At 46.1% G+C, this 20743-nt stretch overlaps 3 protein-coding genes across 3 annotated transcripts; 1 reads left to right on the top strand and 2 right to left on the bottom strand.

Moving 5' to 3' along the window:
- Nucleotides 1–10409: 10409 nt before the first annotated feature.
- On the top strand, nucleotides 10410–16187 carry LOC127762860 (oligopeptide transporter 4-like). Its single transcript, XM_052287365.1, has 6 exons — nucleotides 10410–11038; nucleotides 11149–11246; nucleotides 14018–14596; nucleotides 14684–14936; nucleotides 15052–15234; nucleotides 15338–16187. The coding sequence occupies exons 1-6, from the start codon at nucleotides 10526–10528 to the stop codon at nucleotides 15956–15958; spliced, it is 2247 nt and encodes a 748-aa protein (XP_052143325.1). The 5' UTR covers nucleotides 10410–10525; the 3' UTR covers nucleotides 15959–16187.
- On the bottom strand, nucleotides 14786–16804 carry LOC127762861 (uncharacterized). The gene is made up of 2 exons (XM_052287366.1): nucleotides 16439–16804; nucleotides 14786–14919 (listed from the first exon to the last, which is right to left on the bottom strand). Exon 1 carries the CDS (start codon nucleotides 16707–16709, stop codon nucleotides 16440–16442), a length of 270 nt encoding a protein of 89 aa, XP_052143326.1. The 5' UTR covers nucleotides 16710–16804; the 3' UTR covers nucleotides 14786–14919; nucleotide 16439.
- Nucleotides 16805–19207: 2403 nt separating this feature from the next.
- LOC127761827 (uncharacterized) lies at nucleotides 19208–20017 on the bottom strand. The gene is made up of 2 exons (XM_052286158.1): nucleotides 19568–20017; nucleotides 19208–19454 (listed from the first exon to the last, which is right to left on the bottom strand). The coding sequence occupies exons 1-2, from the start codon at nucleotides 19794–19796 to the stop codon at nucleotides 19396–19398; spliced, it is 288 nt and encodes a 95-aa protein (XP_052142118.1). The 5' UTR covers nucleotides 19797–20017; the 3' UTR covers nucleotides 19208–19395.
- Nucleotides 20018–20743: the final 726 nt, after the last annotated feature.

Genomic DNA, 20743 nt, shown 5'->3' with positions numbered 1-20743 from the left:
TTTAAAAGTTTTAAATCATGCATGTGGCATTTACATATAATACTTAGAGTTTTGAACAATTTTAAATCATGTATATGCTAGTTATATGTGATAATTAGAATTTTTAAAAGTTTTAAGTCATGCATGTGGCATTTACATATGTTACTTAGTGTTTTTAACAATTTTAAATCATGCATATGCTATTTATATGCGATAATTAGGATTTTTAAAAGTTTTAAATCATGCATGTGGCATTTACATATGTTAATTAGAGTTTTTAACAATTAATTTAATATCATTCATATGCTAATTATATATGATTATTCGAATTTCTATTAATTTTAAATCATGCATGTCGTATGTATTTACATATGTTAATTAGAGTTTTTAACAATTAATTTAATATCATTCATATGCTAATTATATAAGATTATTAGAATTTTTATTAATTTTAAATCATGCATGTCGTATGTATATACATATGTTAATTACAATTTTTAATAATTTAATATCATTCATATGCTAAGTATATATGATTATTAGAATTTTTATTAATTTTAAATCATATATTTGCTTATTACGTTTTATCCACTTAATTTACTACAGACAACAATAATTTTTCGAAGTAATTGTCATTAATTTTACGACTTTAAATAATTTTAATGCATTATTTTCTATTTTAGAAACACATATGTAATGGAAATTAATATTCAGTACGCTTATCAGTAGTCCCGGTTCTTAACCCTAACCGGGTTTAAAAAGAATTTGGAAATAGCGGGAAAATATCTTTAGTCCCGGTTGATGAGAACAGCCGGGAGTAAAGATATCTTTACTCCCGGTTGTTCAGAACAACCGGGACTAAAGATCTAGGGGTATATATATTCCCGATGCGCGCCCTCGTCTTCTCCACGAACACTTAGAAGTTTTTTCCCCGATCGATCTCTCTCGGCTTCTCCTTCGTCGCCACTGCCTAGGGCATCCCCGCGCCGACGCCGCCGTCGTCTTGCGCGCATCGTCGTCGCCGCCTCCGCCGCCTCCACCGCCGCCGCATCTCTGGGGTGAGAGCCGCCGCCGCCTCCCTCTCTCTCTCTCTCTCCAACCTTAATCTCTCTCTCTCTCTCTCCCCAAACCGCCGCCGGCCGCCTTGTTGCCGACGCCGCCGCCGATGTCGTCGCGGCCGAACACGACTCCGCCGCACCGACGATGCCGACCCCGACCTCGATGCGGCCGACACCGGCGACGACATCGTGCTGGCAGTGCCGACGAAGCCGCGGCGGCACGACACGCCGGGATGCCACGACGCCGCCGCGACACGGCACCGTCGCTCCGCCACGCCACCGCCGCGCCGCGCGCGTCGCCGCCGCCGCACAACGCCGCCGCCGCGCCACGCCGATGCCGCTCCGCTGCCGCCACATGAACGAACGAACGATCGTGAACAAGAACGAACGAACGAACATGAACGAGAACGTGAACGAACGAACGAACGTGAACAAGAACGTGAACGTGAACGAACGAACGAACGTGAACGTGAACGAATAAACGAACGTGAACGAACGAAACGTACGTGAACGAGAACGTGAACGAACGAACGAACATGAACGAACGAACGTAGGTGAATGAAACGTGAACATTACTTAACGTACGTTAACGTGAACGCACGTGAACGAATGAACGTAGGTGAATGAAACGTGAACTTAACGAGAACGCGAACGTGAACGATCGTGAACGAAACGTGAACTTAACGAGAACGCGAACGTGAAATACAATATATGTTACTTTGCGTTTATCCTAATACATCTTTTTGTATGTTGCAGAAAAGACGTTGTCATCGTCGTCCCTCAAGCCGGAGTGGTAGCTAGCCCTCGAAGGAATTCGCGGAGGCAAGTGATGTAAATATATGATTGTTAGATTTTTAATGCAATTAAGACTATTAGATTTAATATACGACACTTAGACTTAGCATTATAATTAGAGTTTTAATACAATATTATTATAGTTTTAATATAAGATTATTAGATTTGTAATTAGACTTAGCATATAAGATTGTGTAGGGTTCTAATATACGACAGTTAGACTTAGCATATATGACTATTTGAGTTTTAGTATAAGATTATTTGAGTTTTAATATAAGATTATTAGATTTGTAATTAGACTTAGCATATAAGATTGTGTAGGGTTCTAATATACGACAGTTAGACTTAGCATATATGACTATTTGAGTTTTAACATAAGATTATTATAGTTTTAATATAAGATTATTAGATTTGTAATTAGACTTAGCATATAAGATTGTGTAGGGTTCTAATATACGACAGTTAGACTTAGCATATATGACTATTTGAGTTTTAGTATAAGATTATTTGAGTTTTAATATAAGATTATTAGATTTGTAATTAGACTTAGTATATAATTATTGACTAGGGTCCTAATATACGTCACTTAGACTTAACATAGTTGACTATTACAGTTTTAATACAATATTATTTGAGTTTTAGTATAAGATTATTATAGTTTTAATATAAGATTATTAGATTTGTAATTAGACTTAGCATATACGACAGTTAGACTTAGCATATATGATTGTTAGCATATAAGATTGTTAAAGCAAAAATGACCTATAGACTTAGCAACTATTTCTTGTATGAACAGATGGCTGATCGCGATGAGGAACAGATATTGTACGATACAATTGCGGAGGGAAGCAGCCAGTACTGGAACGAAGAAGAGGGGAACAAGGATCCAAACCAGTACTTGAACGAGGAAGGGAACGTGGAGAGGGATGCGGAGGGGAACCAGGAGGGGCGCGTGGAGAGGGATGTGGAGGGGAACCAGGAGGAGGAGGCTAGTGGAAGTCAACCCTCCGCTGGACAGAAGAGGGCACGCGGGCAACGAGGTGCCGCAAAGAAGCTTGAGGGTCGGCACATCATAACGGAAGTGGACAAAGACGGCCGACCTAGTGCCCCGGCGGAAGCAGTCAAGAACTACGTACGACACAGCGGTTGGGTTGTGCGGGATAACATGCCTGTCAGTATGGTGTACTGGCATAGAACAAGGGCACGCGTAGATCATGAGAGTTTTGTCCCAGATTCGGAGAAAAAGATGCTGTGGACCACAATGCTCGAGACATTCACCCTTCCCGCGGGTACAGAGGACAAAGTGAAAAGGTGGACTCTAAAGAAAATGGTAGAACCGTTTTAGAGCTTCAAGGGAGATCTGTACCAGAAATATATCCTGAAGGGGCAGACACCGAACTTCGACACATTCTCAAAGCTAAGGGATCACTGGGACGAGTTCGTTGCATATAAGACAGGTCAACAAGGGCAGGCAATGATGGAAAGAAACAAAGAAAATGCCGCCAAGAAGAAGTACCATCACTACTTGGGGTCAGGCAGCTATAGCGTCGCGATGCCGAAGTGGGAGGAGATGGAGGCAAGCTTGCTTGAGTGGGGTATCGAACCGGCCACCGCTAAATGGCTGGATCGATTGAAGTTCTGGTACTATGCTCACGGTGGAACGCTCAACCCAGTTGATGGCTCCCTGGTCTTCAGCGATCAGATACGCGAGGCTGCGCGTCGACTAACGGATGCAGTGGAAGCCTCTTCTCAGGGCACGTTCCGACCTGACAGAGAGAAGGACGAGCTGTCACTCGCCCTGCAGACTCTAGAGCATCCAGGACGAACACGAGGGAAATGGGTGATTCCTTGGAAGATTGGGTTCAAGGAGGACATCCACACGTACAGGAGTTGGATGAGGAGCAAGAGAGATACCGAGGCGAAGATTGCAGATCTTGAGTACAGGGTATCGAGCTATGAGCTCAGCATGCAAGAGGAGGTGGCAAGGAAGGTTGATGAACGCATGGCCGCACATCGGTCCCATGATCACCAGCCGACCATTCCTCCTGCAATGGTGAGCCCTTCAGGAAATGTCACGCCCGGAATTTCTATCCAAAATTCCAAATGCTTACATGTGTGTGAACCCTTGTCCAGGAATCAGCCGAGGCACACAATAACAAATTGATAATAGAGTACAATTATTACTCTTAATTAATAAGCGAATAAAATGTCATTACAGAGGTAGATAGTTCCTCTCAATCAATAAAGATCTAAGCAGCGGAAAAATAAGATAAACGGCGCAGACGACTCCACTCCACAGGCATCTTGACCAGGGCTACACCTAATCCTCCACACCATCTGCATCACTGTAGAACTCCTCCTCTGATGAATGATTGCAAGGTGAGTATATGACATACTCAGCAAGCCACGCAGCAAATATGCAAGTGCACAGGATAACAAAGGATGGCATAATAGGGTTTCGTTTGCACAAACAGCATTTAATAAACATTTCAGAATTTAATAAAACAGTTAAGTAATAATTAAACAATATTAACCCAACGCTATACAACATACCCTGTTGCATAGGCCCAACCATTCTGAACAACCAATCCTGGCTGCACAGTTCTATCTCCAAACCAGGAATATACCATTCCAAACCAGGAGCTAATCAAATTATTACCAGTTATAGCATCTTTTATTATGATGAGAGGTGTGGGACTAATCACGAAAGACATTGTTAGACCCGCCCATAACCGCGGGCACGGCTATTCGAATAGTTTTACTCTAGCCAGAGGTGTACCACTGTACCCACAAGACACAGCCCCACAACATGTCACCATGTGCCTCAATACCACCACGGTACCTCGGAGAGGAGCTGTGACAGTACCCCTCGCACAACACAATCCATCACAGTGCACCGTTCCTGGATCATAATCACCCCCTTATAAACAAGGCATGGACTCCCCAGCGACCCCCGTGGGCTTATCTCCGCCACTTCTCAGTCTGGTGCCCTGCAATGAACCATACTATACAAAAGGTAAAGCCGTTGCCCACGCTGGCTTGTGGTTGGCACGGTTAATGTTTCACAACCGAAACTCGTGAACCGGTCCTTAGTTGTCATGAGCACGACCATCAAAACCATGTGCTCACAACCCACCATTATCAGGTTTTAGTTGGCAAATTAATTAATTAACCAATTATGATTAACCATCACGAGCTATCATTAAGCCATCATTAATTAGTAGTGAGTCATAAGTTATCCCAATAGTGTGCTAAAGTTTCTAAGCATGGCTAAGCAATCATATCTAATATCTAGCTGAACCAATATATAAAGCCCAACTAGTCAAGTTATAATAACCCAAGGTATCAAGGAATAAAGTAATCAAGAACAAAGGGGCTATAACAAACAATAGGTTAATTCCACCCAATGATATTCGAAAATAAATGCAAGAGTTGAATAGAAACAATAGCTTTAAACGGGATCAACATGCTCAAAGGGTTGTTTGGGATCTGTGTGACTTGCCTTGCTGGCCTTGAAACTCTTCAAATTCTTCTCCTGCGAAAACGGACTCTCCGGAAACGTCGGAATCTAAACAGAAAAGAGCAAAAACACCAAAACAGCACATAAACAAGCATGAACAGTACATGTGGATATTTTTAACATGTATATCTCAATTTTAGAAAAATTTAGAGACTTGAACCAACTAAATCCGAGCTAAGATGAATTAGTTATGAATTTTTAAAGATTAAATCGGATTAAAACACTTATATGGATTTTAATTGAATTATGACGCAATAATGAATTATTTTTGAAAAGAAAAAAAAGGGATTATTGCGTCAGCGGCTAGGGTTTGCGGTGGACCGGGCGCACGGCGACGGTTCACAAGATTGGACGGCCGAGATCGATCCATCCAAAACGGACGGCCGAGATCGATCGGTCCACAGCCAGACCACGGCGGTCGGTACCGATGACGTCAGCGGTGACGTCACCACCAGCGGTGGCTCGGGCGCGCATGCTCGCCGGCGAACGACGGCGCGGCGGCGCGAACGGAGAGCACCTACGGGTAGCGGACGACACGGCGAACTCACCGGTGACCAAAACGGCGGCGGAAGATCAACGGACGGCGACGACGACGAGGAAGAAGCGGCGGCGACCTTCGGCTTGACGACGGCGACGGTGTTCCGGCGGTCTACGGCGACGACGGAGGGGCGGACGAGGTCGGCGACGGCTTGGCGATCAGGACGGTGACCTCCCCGAGCGACGGCGACGACCAGAGCGACGGCGGCGCACGGCTGGAGCGACGGCGGCGACGGCGGCGCTAAGCTACACGGTGCTAGGGCTCTACCGACGATGAGAGACGAAGGCGAGGGTGGCGACGGGTAGCGGAGACACCGGGGATCCTTTTAAAGGGGCAGGGAGGCGGCGGCGAAGGCCCACGGCGACCGGCGACGCGAAGGAAAGGTTAGGGTTCGGGAGAGAGAGACAAATCCGATTCGAGATCGAATCCTCCACTTTCCAAACGATTTAGGTGAAGTTTCCAAAAGGGAAAAGGTAGAGGAGGTCCCGAAGATCATTTCCCCTCTATTGATTTCACCGGAGAAGGAAAGGCGTGGCCGAATTTGGAAGGAGACGGCGGCGGCGCGACGCTAGGGTTCGGGCAGCGGCGGCGGCGCGAGGAAGACGAAGACTGACAGGTGGGCCCCACCTGTCAGCGAGCGAACACGCGCGCGAGCGGGCGGCTGCGGGCCGGCTTGGGCCGAGGAAGAGAGAGAGGATTTTGGGCCGACTTTCGGCCCAAAGCCAAAAGAGACTTTTAAAAACCTTTTTCCAATTTAAATTATTCATGAAATGCAATTCCATTTATTAAAAATACTTCCTTAGCTCAAATAAATCCTAGAAAAATCTAGGAATTATAGAATCAAGCAAAGTATTTAATGAAATTTTATCTGGCCCCATTTTATATTGGAATTTATTATTTAAAATTAGATCTTCTCTTCTAGGCTTTTTAAAATAAATTCTTATAATTCCAATTAAACAACAATTTACATAATTAGGATTTTTAGGGTGTGACAGGAAATCATAGCAGCTGCGCCTCAACGGGGCAGGTAGGATCACAGAGCATGGACGCCATGCAAACCCAGGACGAAACCACCTGCCTCGTTGATGACATCACTCAGCGGACACCATGTGAGCTGCATATTCCCTTCAAGAACTTATCAATAAAGGTAAGCTCGTAGTTTATAGATTTTAGATTTGTCCATTCTGCAAGTTGCTGCTTATATATGTTGATTACTAATAAATAACCTCTCACCACGTGAAGGTGGCGTCGAGCATGGCCATCCCAACGGACCCTTCAGGTACTTACCACTGCAGGCCGATTCCAGCAGGATACTCCAAGGTTGAAGTTGAGTTGGTCGAAGGCGCGTACGAGGACCTCGAGTTGGATTACCTGGAGGAGACGGTGAGACGCATCTACGAGACACAAGCCACGCCATTATACTATGGCGCAAGCAGTACATCATCCTCCCTGCGCGACAAGCGGCGTCTCGTGCACCATCTCCTCCGGCTCCGCCATCTCCTCCTCAGGCTCCTGCACCGTCTCCTCCTCATGCTCCAGCACCGTCTCCACCTCAGGCTCCTACACCGACTCCTCCGCAAGCTCCTCGTCCGGCACCTTCCAAGTCAAGGGCCCCCCAAGCTCCACCGCCTACCCCCACAAGGGCAACGAAGAAGGCGAAAGTTGACGCCGCCAAGAACAAGGACCCGAGGTACGATTGCACGCAAGAGGAGCTTGACGCTTATGTGGCATCAGAAGTCAGGAGACAATTGAAGCCTCGAAGTCCAGAAAAGAAGATTCCTATAGACCCGAGTGTCAGGAACTTCTTCAGGGGTATGTCTGCACCTGCCAAGGAGGCCATAAAGCTATCGGACTATGAGCGAACACTCAAGAAAGCATCTTCTGGAAAGTCCAAACCAGTCCCTCAGCTTGGAGAGCAACCAAACCAGGAGATCGAGCCGTTGGTGACCGGTGAAGATTTTGGAATACAAGAATTTATTAATGACACCGGGCTAACTACGGATCAATTGCTACGAGGCGCACCAATCGAAAAGGCGGAAGTGAAATACATGTACAAACTCGGTAAACCGCTTGTCAAGCCTGAGCAGCTGCAGTCCCTACCCACACAAATGTACAAGTTCCATCAACTGTACATGGAGATGAGCGCCACCGGTAGAGAGATGATCGGAGTGAGGATCAGGGACACGGACTTCTTGCAAGGAGATGACATTCTCTGGATCAATTTCAAGGGTATCTACGAACTATACCAGCTGGACGCCCTCGACGTATCTATTATGAGTTGCTGGATTTTGTAAGTATCGTTCAGTTAGATTTCTTATTACGTTTCCTTTAATTAATTAGGTCCTTGTATATAAGTAGACTATATATAATATATACTTCCTTTTATCGTTGTAGAATGGAGATTCAAAGGGCCCGACGGCGGGGGGTTTTATACTAGATTCATCGACCCTCGGAAAGTAAACGTCGCAATGCTCGACTAGTATCCGCAAGCCACAGAGGACAATCTCGTCCATCTCCTGAAGGCGCAGCATTACAAGACGTTCATACTGTTGCCGTACAACACAGAGTTAGTTTAATTTTACTGTCTTCCTATACCAAATTGCATTCCCGTACGAACATGCTAAGTGTTTCATATGTAATGCATCCCACGCACATTGCAGATTCCACTGGGTGCTTTTACTCTTCGACCTGGAGGCCTGCACCGTCAACGTATATGACTCAATGGATAAAAAAGAGTCTACGTTTGACAAGGTTTTCAAACTTATAGACAGGTACTATCATAAGTTCCTATGTTAATTAAGAATCTTGTTATAATTAATTGCTACTACGAATCATAGCTTTAAACTCCATGTAGGGCTTGGTATCGGTTCCGTCATTTGGTCCGCGGCAAATGGAGAGAAAGACTTAGGCGGAAGTTCAATTTTCCTATGAGTACACATGCTCTACATTTATATTGAATCTCCAATTCAAATACATACAAGTGTATATTAATTAGATCTCTCGCCGTTTGTCATTTATTTATACTGCGCAAAGCAAAAGCAGGGAACTAACTTGTGCGGCTACTACGTGTGCGAATATTGCCACTGCCTTGCAAACCAAGTCATCACCACAAGAGAGCTCGATGTATGTACAAATAAATTCAAAATTTCATTACGTATCGATTTGTTGTTTAATTACTAATTAATTTCATACATTCATATAGTTTATTCGCATGAGGGATAACCTGATCACACACAAGGAATTTATCGCGGCGGTTCAAGAACAACTCATGGGATTCATCAACGAACAAATCCTTGATCCCAAGGGTGAATTCTACTACGACGGAAATACAATTCATAGGTCCTTAGCTTCTGAGATAACGACTACTGCTACGTCGAAATCGTAGCTAGCTAGGACATCATAATGGATTGTAATTAATACATGTCTATTTTTCTATATGCATGTGTACACATTTTCTTTAATGTAAATATATATTTTGGTCATATATATATATATATATATATATATATATATATATATATATATATATATATATATATATATATATATATATATATATATATATATATATATATATATAGACACACACACACATATGCATTTGCATAACATATATATGTATAAATACATATATATTATGCATGTATATGTATTGAAACATATATATATATATACATATATATATATACACACACACATATACATATATACATACACACACACACACACACACACACACACACACACACACACACACACACATATATATATATATATATATATATATATATATATATATATATATATATATATATATATATATATATAAACCATGCAGCAACAGGGCCATGAAAAAAAAAAGGTCAGCTCGATCTTTAGTTCCGGTTGGTGTTATCTTTAGTCCCGGATTGGTAGTCCCGGTTTGGAAACCGGGACTAAAGGGGGGTTACGAACCGGGACTACAAACGCTTTCTCCACCAGTGACATCTGGTACGTGGAATCATGCTGACGTCATTTATTCCGTTGGAATGGGTATATTGTTTTGTTGTATTTTTTTAAAAAAAAATTGGGATGAAATTACATCCATAAATGTTTTAATGTTTAAAATATCAATGTTCTGGCCACATCTTCTAGCCGGATGGTTTGGATATACATTACAGGTTTCTATACTCAAGTTAATTCTATTTCTTTTAGTAGGTATACATGCTTGGCAATAATTGTTTCTCCTGCATGCACATATATGTCTGGAAAGGATAATAACGTGTATCAATTGTTTCCTTTTTAACCTCTTTCTAAGTTATTACCATAAGCATTTCTGGCTAAACAGATAAGGCCGTCCATATACATAGCCAGGCAAACGGCGTCCAGGTGCATAGGAAATGCTCATACCATTTCAGAAGAAGAAAGTATTAATTGAAGGTAGAACGTATATACTCTCTTTAGTATGGCAAAAAAAAAAAAAAAAAAACCCTACTACTTCAATGGTTCTTGCCATCTGTATCTGTACTAAGGCTGAGTTCCTTCAAAAGGGCTCCGGTAAGCGCAACACAACGCACGGGCTTCTCTCTGCTACACTAGCTCTCTCTCTCCTGTGCAGAGCTAAGCGGGAGGCATTAACCCCCCGCGTCACGCGCAATGGGTGAGGCAGCGGCGGACGAGCGCGGCCTCGCCGCCGCCGCCGCCGGGGAAGACGAGGAGGAGACGTCGCCGATCGAGGAGGTGCGGCTGACGGTGCCGGCCGGCGACGACACGGCGCTGCCGGTGTGGACGTTCCGGATGTGGAGCATCGGCCTCCTCTCCTGCGCGCTCTTGAGCTTCCTCAACCAGTTCTTCTCCTACCGCACCGAGCCGCTCATCGTGACGCAGATCACGGTGCAGGTGGCGTCGCTGCCGGTGGGCCACTTCCTGGCGCGCGTGCTGCCGCGCCGCGCGTTCCGCGCCCCCGCGCTGCTCGGCGGCGGCGAGTGGAGCCTCAACCCGGGCCCCTTCAACATGAAGGAGCACGTGCTCATCTCCATCTTCGCCAACGCCGGCTGCGCCTTCGGCAACGGCAACGCCTACGCCGTCATGATCGTCGACATCATCCGCGCCTTCTACAAGCGCTCCATCTCCTTCGTCGCCGCCTGGCTCCTCATCATCACCACCCAGGTAGGCATTAGGCAATATTGTCAAACCATTTGCAGCCTAATCCGTTTCAGATTTGCAACATTTGATCAGAAATCTCATGTTCTTGCGATTAACCGAGCATGATGATTTAGGTGCTTGGGTACGGGTGGGCGGGGCTGATGCGCAAGTTCGTGGTGGAGCCGGCGCACATGTGGTGGCCGGGGACGCTCGTCCAGGTCTCGCTCTTCCGGTGAGTAGCTACTAGCTCGCTTCACCTTCACTGCTCCTGCTCGCGTTCTACTTCAGTTTCTTCTCCTCTCTTTGTTAATTCTTCTCAACAGAAACGGTAGTAGGTTTTACGCTACGTTCTTTTTGCCATCACAGTTACAGTCTGAGTTTTGGTTGGAATTCCGGAGGCCGGCGAACATAGCATTGCGCTCTTTTAAATAAGTTTTTACGTCATTTCTCTTTTTTTTTCTCTCGCCATGCTTTGATTGGTTTGTCCTAAGTCTCGCGTCGCGCATGGCTTGCCAGTTGCCACACCTATAGTAGTAGCACCGTACTACAGCTTTTACTTTTTTGTGATGTTTTTTTTCCCGTTAGACATCGATAAAGTCGATGGAGAAAGCCGTGACCTGACGAAAAAAATGGCAGCGATGGAACCAAAAACCCAGGTTCTTTGTTCTTCTCGTCGTTCTCGACCATTTTCAGAAGAAGCATGTACGTACACTATATAGATATACTAGTACAAAGTGTTGGCCCAGTTCAGATTGAGAATCTGATCTAACCCGGAATTAAAGAAACAAAAGTGGTGGCGATTAAATTGAGAGAGAAAGAGAGAGCATCTGGGGCATTGAGTACCTAGCCAGGCTGCCCAGGCAGTGGGCATTTTCAGTTAGATGGTCTCTTTTTCTCTCTTGTCATCGACACTGATGTGGGAGCCCCCACCATGAACGTGGGAGGGGAGGGGTACACACTGGATAGGTTGATGGATAAAGCAGATGATGATGGAATCCCCGCAATTATTGCGCTGCCAGATTATGAGTGATTGGAGAAAGATATACTCCTGATTCTCCAATGCAAATTGGATTCTTTATTTGGAGGGGTGTTCAGACTTGAGATTTCATAATTCTGTCTTTGCACGCTCCGATGACACGTTTTGTTTTAAAACATGCACTGACAGAAAAAAAAAGACAAATGAAAACACACTGTTGCTTTTCCCAATCAGATTTGGTAGGAGTTATCTAGCCGACTGATGGTGGATTGGTGGTGCACGCTGCACGCATAGTTTAGAATAAGGAGGCCATCGATTTCGTTTAGACTCAGTGATTGCTTAGGAGATGGACTGATGATGGTGCACGCATGGTTTATAATAAGGAGTTAAGCCCGTTAAGGAGGGGATCGAGTTTGTTTAGACTCAGTGATTGCAGATCAGATAATGATATGCTCCCTGAATTAGACCAAACGCTGTAATTTTGACTTTAGAAAGAAGGGCTTCTTTTTACTCACTATGTGGTTACAGTCCACATGTCTATCCTCTGAGGAGAAAAAAGGTTTCTAGATCAACCTGTAACTCAACTGCCATTATTCACACCAAACGGTTTCTCTGAATCTAGCCGACCCATCCTTTGATTTTGCAGTGGCAACATTGTACCGGTAAGGCTCACGTAAGCTTGGCATTAATCATCTCTAGTGTCATCAGAGATTCCAAAATGTCCTACTCACTGACCAGTGAAATCCATACGCCATTTTAGTTGAATAATTCTGACGGTCTCCTAATCCTGCGCCTTGTTTTGCAGTATTCCAATTTGCCTCTCTTGCAAAATATTCTTTTCCTCGTCAATATTTTGGGACGGAGGTAGCAGTGAAGTTAGTACCTCTTCTGAAGGAGACACATTAGCTACAGACACAGTAGTTAAGCTATAGTACTAGAGATTAGGTATGTTACCATTACGTTTACGTCGCTCCGACCTTAAACTTATACAGTGTAATGTCAAGTTGTCACCCCATCTCGTCACGTCAACTGATCCCGTTCTTACCGGATTAATTTAGATTAATGATCAGGCTGGTACATCCGAAAACGAACAACAGCAGTTTTTTTTAGATGATGGAATAGAATAACGAACAACAGTAGTAGCAGGCAGCTTTCAGAAAACGTTGATTCTTTGGACTCATGCGATACTTCCACATTAATTCAGCGAGAGTCAAAGTCCAATGAACGAAGCCAAAACGGACAGGGCGATGCGTGGGTGAGATGGGTACGGTCGTTTTCTTCGTCAGCGCTAGACAGAAGAAAGGGCGTGGTTGGGCTCCAGTTTTCTGCAGGCGACTCCGGCGCCGACGCGCGCGATGTGAACGCGCGTGTGGCCGCGACGCCTAACTTGCACCGGCGCCTGCGCGGCGAGATTCAACGGGAGTCGAGACGACGAGACGGATTGGGAGACTTTCTGTTTGAAACATTGCGCGGGGGGGCGTATGGTGCGGTGTGCGTCGTGCAAGCGTGCAACCCAATTGCTGGTCCAAGGGCTCCATCCATGCACAAGTTGCCCGGAAAAGACGGGATTGCTGCACATGCTGCTTCGCAAGCCCTCGCGTTTCATCATGTGTGTGGTGAGTCATGGAGTTGGGAATGGAGTACTGGATGGGATGCATATCCTTTTCTTCTGGACGAGGAGACTGCGGGCGCGAGGACAAAGCCAATCAATCTGCTGCCTACTGCGATTTTATCTTTTGTTTCTGTGGCTGCATCTGCATACGACATGCCGTCTCGTCTGTATGCACGTAGAGGACCCAGCATCACATAATAGTAGTCTGCGTAATAATAACATTCAGAACAACGTTGGGAATAATAGTATACTCTTGTCAATGGTGATGGATGAATCATGCAACTAGAACAGTAGTACTAGATAGAACACAACAGCTCTGTTGCATAAAGTACTTATAACTAGTACATATTGCCTAAATATTTGATATTTTTATGACGTCGTATCTAATCTTTACACATCTCAATGTTTGTCTAAGGGCACTGCACGAGAAGGATGAGTTGCCCCATGGGTCACGGCAGATATCCCGCTCCAAGTTCTTCCTGGTGGCGCTCATCTGCAGCTTTGCTTGGTACGCCGTACCGGGTTACCTCTTCCCGACGCTGACATCCATCTCATGGGTGTGCTGGGTCTTCTCCAAGTCCGTCACGGCGCAACAGCTGGGCTCCGGCTTGAAGGGCTTGGGCGTTGGGGCCTTCTCGCTCGACTGGACAGCTATCTCTTCCTTCCTCTTCAGCCCGCTCATCTCGCCCTTCTTTGCCACCGCCAACATCTTCGTCGGCTTCGTGCTCTTCCTCTATGTGCTCGTTCCCATAGCATACTGGGGTTTCGACCTGTACAATGCCAAGACATTCCCCATCTTCTCCTCGCACCTATTCATGTCCAATGGCACGAGCTACGATATCACAGCCATCGTGAACGACAAGTTTGAGCTTGATATCGATGCTTACAATAAGCTTGGCAGGATCAACCTCAGTGTGTTCTTCGCGCTCGCTTATGGTCTAAGTTTTGCCACCATTGCCTCCACTGTCACCCACGTCGGCCTCTTCTATGGAAAGTAAGATATTCTCTGATCAGTACATAAATACATGAAACAATCACACGGTACATCTTCTGTATCTGAACCGGACAAACAAATGTGCAGGGAAATCTATCACCGTTTTCGAGCTTCGCAGAAGGAGAAGCCTGATATCCACACTAGGCTGATGAAGAAGTACGATGACATACCAGTGTGGTGGTTCTACTCACTGATGGCGCTTTCGATGACAGTGGCACTTATCCTCTGCACTGTCCTGAAGCATGAGGTCCAGCTTCCATGGTGGGGTCTACTATTTGCCTGTGGCATGGCCTTCATCTTCACCCTACCCATCAGCATCATCTCTGCGACAACCAACCAGGCAAGCTATGTTAGAATTTGAGGCATTTCACTAGAACAGAACTGTCAGTGCACTCTACTGCATTTTAATAGCTTAAGTAACAAAATCTGAAAATGATTTAAAATGTCATCTACAGACACCTGGTCTGAACGTCATCACGGAGTATGCCATTGGGTTGATAATCCCTGGTCATCCCATCGCCAACGTCTGTTTCAAGGTGTATGGCTACATGAGCATGTCTCAGGCTATTGCCTTCCTCTCAGACTTCAAACTTGGCCACTATATGAAGATTCCCCCAAAATCCATGTTCCTAGTTCAGGTATAAACAGAAGTCCCAACTCACTCATAAGGATTTGTTGACAACCATGTTAGCATGCAAGACGACATATTTTACTAACCTTGAGGGCACTGTTTTTACTCAGTTTATCGGCACAATTGTGGCCGGCACGGTCAACCTTGGGGTGGCATGGTGGCTGCTAGGCTCCATCCATGACATTTGTCAGGATTCGCTCCCAGCTGACAGCCCATGGACATGCCCCAACGACCGAGTCTTCTTCGATGCATCGGTCATTTGGGGCCTCATTGGCCCAATCCGCATCTTTGGACCACATGGCAACTACAGTGCCCTCAACTGGTTCTTCCTCATCGGCGCAGCAGGCCCTGTTATCGTGTACATCTTCCACAAGATGTTCCCAAACAAGAAATGGATAACACTGATTAACTTACCAGTGCTCATCGGCGCGACAGCCTCAATGCCACCGGCGACGGCTGTGAATTACAACTCTTGGCTGCTCTTTGGCACCATCTTCAATTTCTTCGTGTTCCGGTACCGGAAGAAGTGGTGGGAGAGGTACAACTACATTCTCTCTGCCGCACTCGACGCTGGCGTGGCTTTCATGGCAGTGCTGCTGTACTTCTCACTATCCATGGAGAACCGGAGCATCGACTGGTGGGGCACGGCAGGAGAACACTGCCCACTGGCCACATGTCCCACTGCGAAAGGGGTTGACTTGGGTCCAACAAGCGTTTGCCCTGTGTTCTAAGCTAAATCTCTACTTCATGCTACAAGGTACAGCTGCAGGATAGTTATGATCCATTCGAGTTATGTTTACAGTCTTTAGATTCCAGCTTCATGGAAGTAAATCCTCTGGTATGTGTAAAGGTTATAGGTTGATAGTGCATCGCGCACAAGGCAAAAGAATTGAACAATGCTGGAACATAAATGCTGTAATATACCAGGTCATTTGGGCAATGCAAAGGCATATGTTGGTACTTGAATGTTTCAAATTTTCTTTTTACCAGTTCATACTATCGAAAACTTTACATCCCAAATCTAAGAATAACAGCACATTGACTCCACTGAAAATAGATTCGTACGGATAATTTAATTTCGGTTATGGAATGGATATGTTCTGCATGTGTACAGCATATCAGTATGGTCTCTTCAACAAAGACGAACTGAATATTACGATCTAGAATAAGCAAGAACCCTAGATTGTTGTAGGACGCGAGCTTCTCCCAACCTCAAGGGACGCGGCCGCGGTGGAGGAGGCCGAGGGTGTGGCGCGCGGCGTCGAGGAGGTCGCGGATGTTGTGGATCGACCTCTCCTCGGCGGCGAAGATGAAGATGGCGCGGCACTCCGCCTTCTTCGCCAGCCGCGCCGCGTGCCCCAGCGGCAGCGCCGGCGAGTTCAGCGCCCGCAGGATCTGCCTGTACAACGACAGCACCACCGGCCGGCTCCGCGCCAGGTCCTCCGCCGTCGCCCAGATCATCCCCCCACCGGCCTTCGCCATCCCTCCGCCGCCGGCCGCCGCCGCCGCCGCAATGGCCACTGGGAAGAGAAGCGGAAGCGTGTGCTTTGAAGAATACCCACGTTGCCAACCTCCCCCCCCCCCCCCCCCCCCCCCTCCCCTTTTTTTAGGGACAAGTCCATTTTAATCCCCCAAACTTTTACCTTTGTCTAAAATACACCCCTAAACTATAAAACCGGGTATTTGACACCCTCCAATTATCAAAACCGTTTAAATGACCCCCTCGTTTCAGATCAGACGGTTTTAGCCTGCGTGGCAAATGACATGGCATTCAGATTAATTGTTTTTGGGTCCAATCTTCTTCTTTTTTTTTGACATGCCATTCAAAGTCTTCGGTTGTGCAAATGGAGCGAGGCAACCGGTGATTATGGAGCTAGCTCGCGGACACCGGTTGTGTTGATCCTGTTCTTCGCATCCATCATTTGCCGCTGGTCGCACCGTCCTCGACTTCCGCGTCCATTATCTAGCGTTGCGTTTCCCTCTCTTCCCTCCCTCTACTCACTCGCCGCTGAAGAGCACAGCAGAGCCAACCCCCTCGGCCAAGATTGGAGAAGATGGGGAGATGAAGGGGTGGGGACGAGCACAGGGATGAAGGGACAGGGGCCGTGGCATCGCCGTCGCGGCGGAAACGAAGACGGATGCGCGCTGGTTGTCGCTGGCGAGCTCGAGCTCCTTCTCCCCGAGCGACTCCTCATCCTCAACCAGGCGGCAACGACGCTATGCTGGGATGACTCCTCGTGCGTGTGGCTCCGGCGAGGTCCGCGTCTCCCGCGCGGGGAGAACAGGCTTGTGATTCGTGAGGGAGGCGGCAATGATCTCCTCGACCTCTCGCTACTCCAGGCGCCGCCCCATCAGATGATATCTCGCGTCGTCGCTCGCCGCTCGCCACAGCATCTCCCCCCTCGGCATGGATGTTGATGGATCATCAAGGGGGTGGGGCCGTTGGGTGGGTGGAGCGGTGGAGGGATGGAGGGAGGGAGAATGCTGGGGACGAAGCTGACGGAGGGAGGGAGCTCGCCGGCTTCTCAGCGAGCTTAGGGGAAAAAAAGAGGATTGTTTGACTGGTGAGACCTATGCTGACGTGGCGTCCAAAACCAGTCTAAAACAGCTTTAGGGGGTAAAATGTCCGGTTTTAATAGTTGGAGGGTGTCAAATACCTGGTTTTATAGTTTGGGGGTGTATTTTAGACAAACATAAAAGTTTGGGGGTGTAAAATGGACTTATCCCTTTTTTTTAAACCAACAACCAAGGAAAGGGAAACAAAAAAAACCTAGACAACGATATCCCATTGGAACCGGATACCCTTCTATGAGACAGTACCTAATACCTGATACCTGTTGTGGTACTAGTTGCATGGTACCCGATACCACCCGATACCTGTGATACCTGTTACCCGGTACCTGTGATACCTAGGACCTGATACCTGTGATACTCGTGCAAGAGAATAGTTAATATGTCTATCCCGTTACAACGGGATCCCGTTTGGTAGCAGCCCTCAAAGGGAAATTTATGGTGGCTGAGTAGGATGGCAAGCATCAAAGATGGTGAACTGGCAAAGGACTATTCTGCTGTAAGCTCTGAAGAGTTTGTACAAGAGGGCAAGCATAGGAAGGTGACGGGCCAAAGTGTTACCTGCCAGAAAACCTGAAATGGGTAAACGGGAGCTGGAAAATCAGGAGGCTGCAATCCTAGTGGCCCATGCGCAAGAAAATGCTGAAATAGATGGGATGGAGCATAAGCATCAGTAGGCTGATTTACCTAAGGCCGATATACCTGAAAGATTTACGATGGCCGAGCAAAGAAAACAACGCAAGCACCCGGACAGCGAATTGTCGAAAACTCATCTCCCAGGAAGCCCTGTAACCATTCCTGTCCGCACGGCCACGATCTACTGATTCCTCCTCCAAAGAATCCATATTTACATTCATCTGATGATGTGTTCGATTCAAAGAATGTAAATATGGACATGGGATGCCAGTGATGTTTTTTATTCAGCTTACTACTTGGAACTTGCCATCTTTCAGATATCGTTTACAATTGTTTCCAGATTTTAAGATTGTAATGATCACCTTTTTGTTGTTGTTTTTGTGCCGTTTCGACCTACATTTGTATTCTAGGTACTTTTATGATGCAAAATTTTCTTATATGCAAAACAGTTGTATTCTTAGCTCAAATCAAGCATTCCCAGACTCTTGCTGCAAACACACTTTTGTATCCAATTTCCTGTGCAAACATGGCCTATTGAACACCATGAATTTCTACTTGAACTGTTGACTTGTGGATAAGGCTTAAGCTTAGTTGGACCATCACCCTCCATCAAGCAGCACAGAACATTGGCAAAAGTAGGCCATATGCCTCACTGCATCTGTTCCACCTGTGGTTACATCAACTACTGTATCAATGAATGGTAGGAGCATATAACCGCATATATTCTCCTTATGCCATGTCCCCGACTTATTCTTCAGAGGCAATTCAAACGATTAAGATTTAAGAACTCACCAAAGGATTGCATAAAGTTGCAGATTACAAATACTAATTACTGCTGCTTAAGTAGCTGCGTACGCAGTCGCATATTTGAGAGCAAATACAGCACAAAATCTGATCCAAATTCGCAAAGCAAAACGGATCAGAAAAAAAAATATAGCTGACAATAATTGATGCTAGAAGTTTACAGCATCCTCAGCCTCCTGTTGCCACCGTTCCCTCCGTCCCTGAAGCTCGACATATCTTTGAAAAACAAGGCACAAAAAAGGCAAAAGAATCAACCCAAGTACACAATAAAGAATCAAACATTTCAGGTGTAGCTAGTGCAGTGCAGTACAGAATGAATCTGAGCGTACCAGCGGAGGAAGGGTCGTGGGAGAAGAGGAAGAGGAGGAGGAAGCAGAGGAAGGTGAGCAGCGGGATGAGGTGGATGGTCCTCTCCTCCCTGACCGACCGGCCCTTGGCCGCCGCCGACTCCTCCGGCACCGCCATCACCTCCGCCGCGTCGCTGCCGATGCCGATGTTGCCGCCGTCGTCGTGCTGCTGCTGCTTCGGCCCCGGTGAGAGGCTAAGCTGCCGATGCATTTTGGCTCTTTGTAGGCGGGGGAGCGTGGTGGTCTCTGATCTGAAATTAAGCTGTCGCGTTTGGTCGGAGGCGACTAGCGCATAGGACAGTTAGGCCGGAGAGCGCTTAAATGCGGCGGAAATGGGAGCGGGCGTTCGGTCTGGTGTTTGAATTGGAATGCAAGCAAAGGGGACGCAAATACGGTATCTTCGAGTTCAGGTGGATAAAATTTTTGGAGATGCCGAGTTGAAGCTGGTGGCCAACTGGCCATTTGTTTGTGGAGCCTGCACTGCAACCGTCATGCATGGCGTGTCGGTGGGAGACGGAAAGGAGAATACTAGCCGAGTAGGATAGTGCGACACCAACGGCCAGTAGGTGGAGGTCCCCGTTTGTCTCTCGAGATTACAACAGTGGACGCACACGTACACTAGCACACAGCCACGCAAGCGTCACGCCTGAGATTGCACACTCGTAGTCATCGAAGTCTTAGTACTATCTCCGTACTACCGTACTAAATTAGTGACCGCTTTAACTTTATTAGTATAATGTTTAAATATTCGTCTTATTTAAAAAATTGTACAAATATAAAAAATTGTTAAGTTACTTTTGATAATAAAGCAAGTCACAGATAAAATAGATAATAATTTCATAATTTTTTAAATAAGATAAATGATCAAAAGTTAAAAAAATACGCAAAGCAATAAGTATTTTGGGATAGAGGTATTAGTAGAATGCGTGCATGAGACGGCACGCAAATACTCGTACGCTTTTCTTGCCTCAATACGCGTTCAACTTCTGCCAATCTGGCAAATGGCAAATCTGCCACAATACTCGTATGTTATACTACTTCGTTCCTTTGCCTCAAAAAAATACTACTACTTCGTTCCTAGTATAAACATTTCTAGATATCAACCCACCGATTCCAATCTTGGGCCTCTTGACCCAGGCGTGTGCTGCGCGTGCAGAA

The sequence above is a fragment of the Oryza glaberrima genome, chromosome 2, assembly GCF_000147395.1.
Source record: "Oryza glaberrima chromosome 2, OglaRS2, whole genome shotgun sequence".
Taxonomy (NCBI): Eukaryota; Viridiplantae; Streptophyta; class Magnoliopsida; order Poales; family Poaceae; genus Oryza; species Oryza glaberrima.
This window is presented reverse-complemented; position numbering and strand designations above follow the sequence as displayed.

Bases quoted from the DNA above. Each gene is read 5' to 3' on its own strand.
- LOC127762860 (XM_052287365.1), top strand. From the start codon at position 10,526: ATGGGTGAGGCAGCGGCGGACGAGCGCGGCCTCGCCGCCGCCGCCGCC. The intron at 11,039-11,148 runs GTAGGCATTAGG...ATGATGATTTAG, and splicing joins TCCTCATCATCACCACCCAG to GTGCTTGGGTACGGGTGGGC. The intron at 14,597-14,683 runs GTAAGATATTCT...ACAAATGTGCAG, and splicing joins GTCGGCCTCTTCTATGGAAA to GGAAATCTATCACCGTTTTC.
- LOC127762861 (XM_052287366.1), bottom strand. From the start codon at position 16,709: ATGGCGAAGGCCGGTGGGGGGATGATCTGGGCGACGGCGGAGGACCTG.
- LOC127761827 (XM_052286158.1), bottom strand. From the start codon at position 19,796: ATGCATCGGCAGCTTAGCCTCTCACCGGGGCCGAAGCAGCAGCAGCAC. The intron at 19,455-19,567 runs GTACGCTCAGAT...TGTTTTTCAAAG, and splicing joins CCACGACCCTTCCTCCGCTG to ATATGTCGAGCTTCAGGGAC.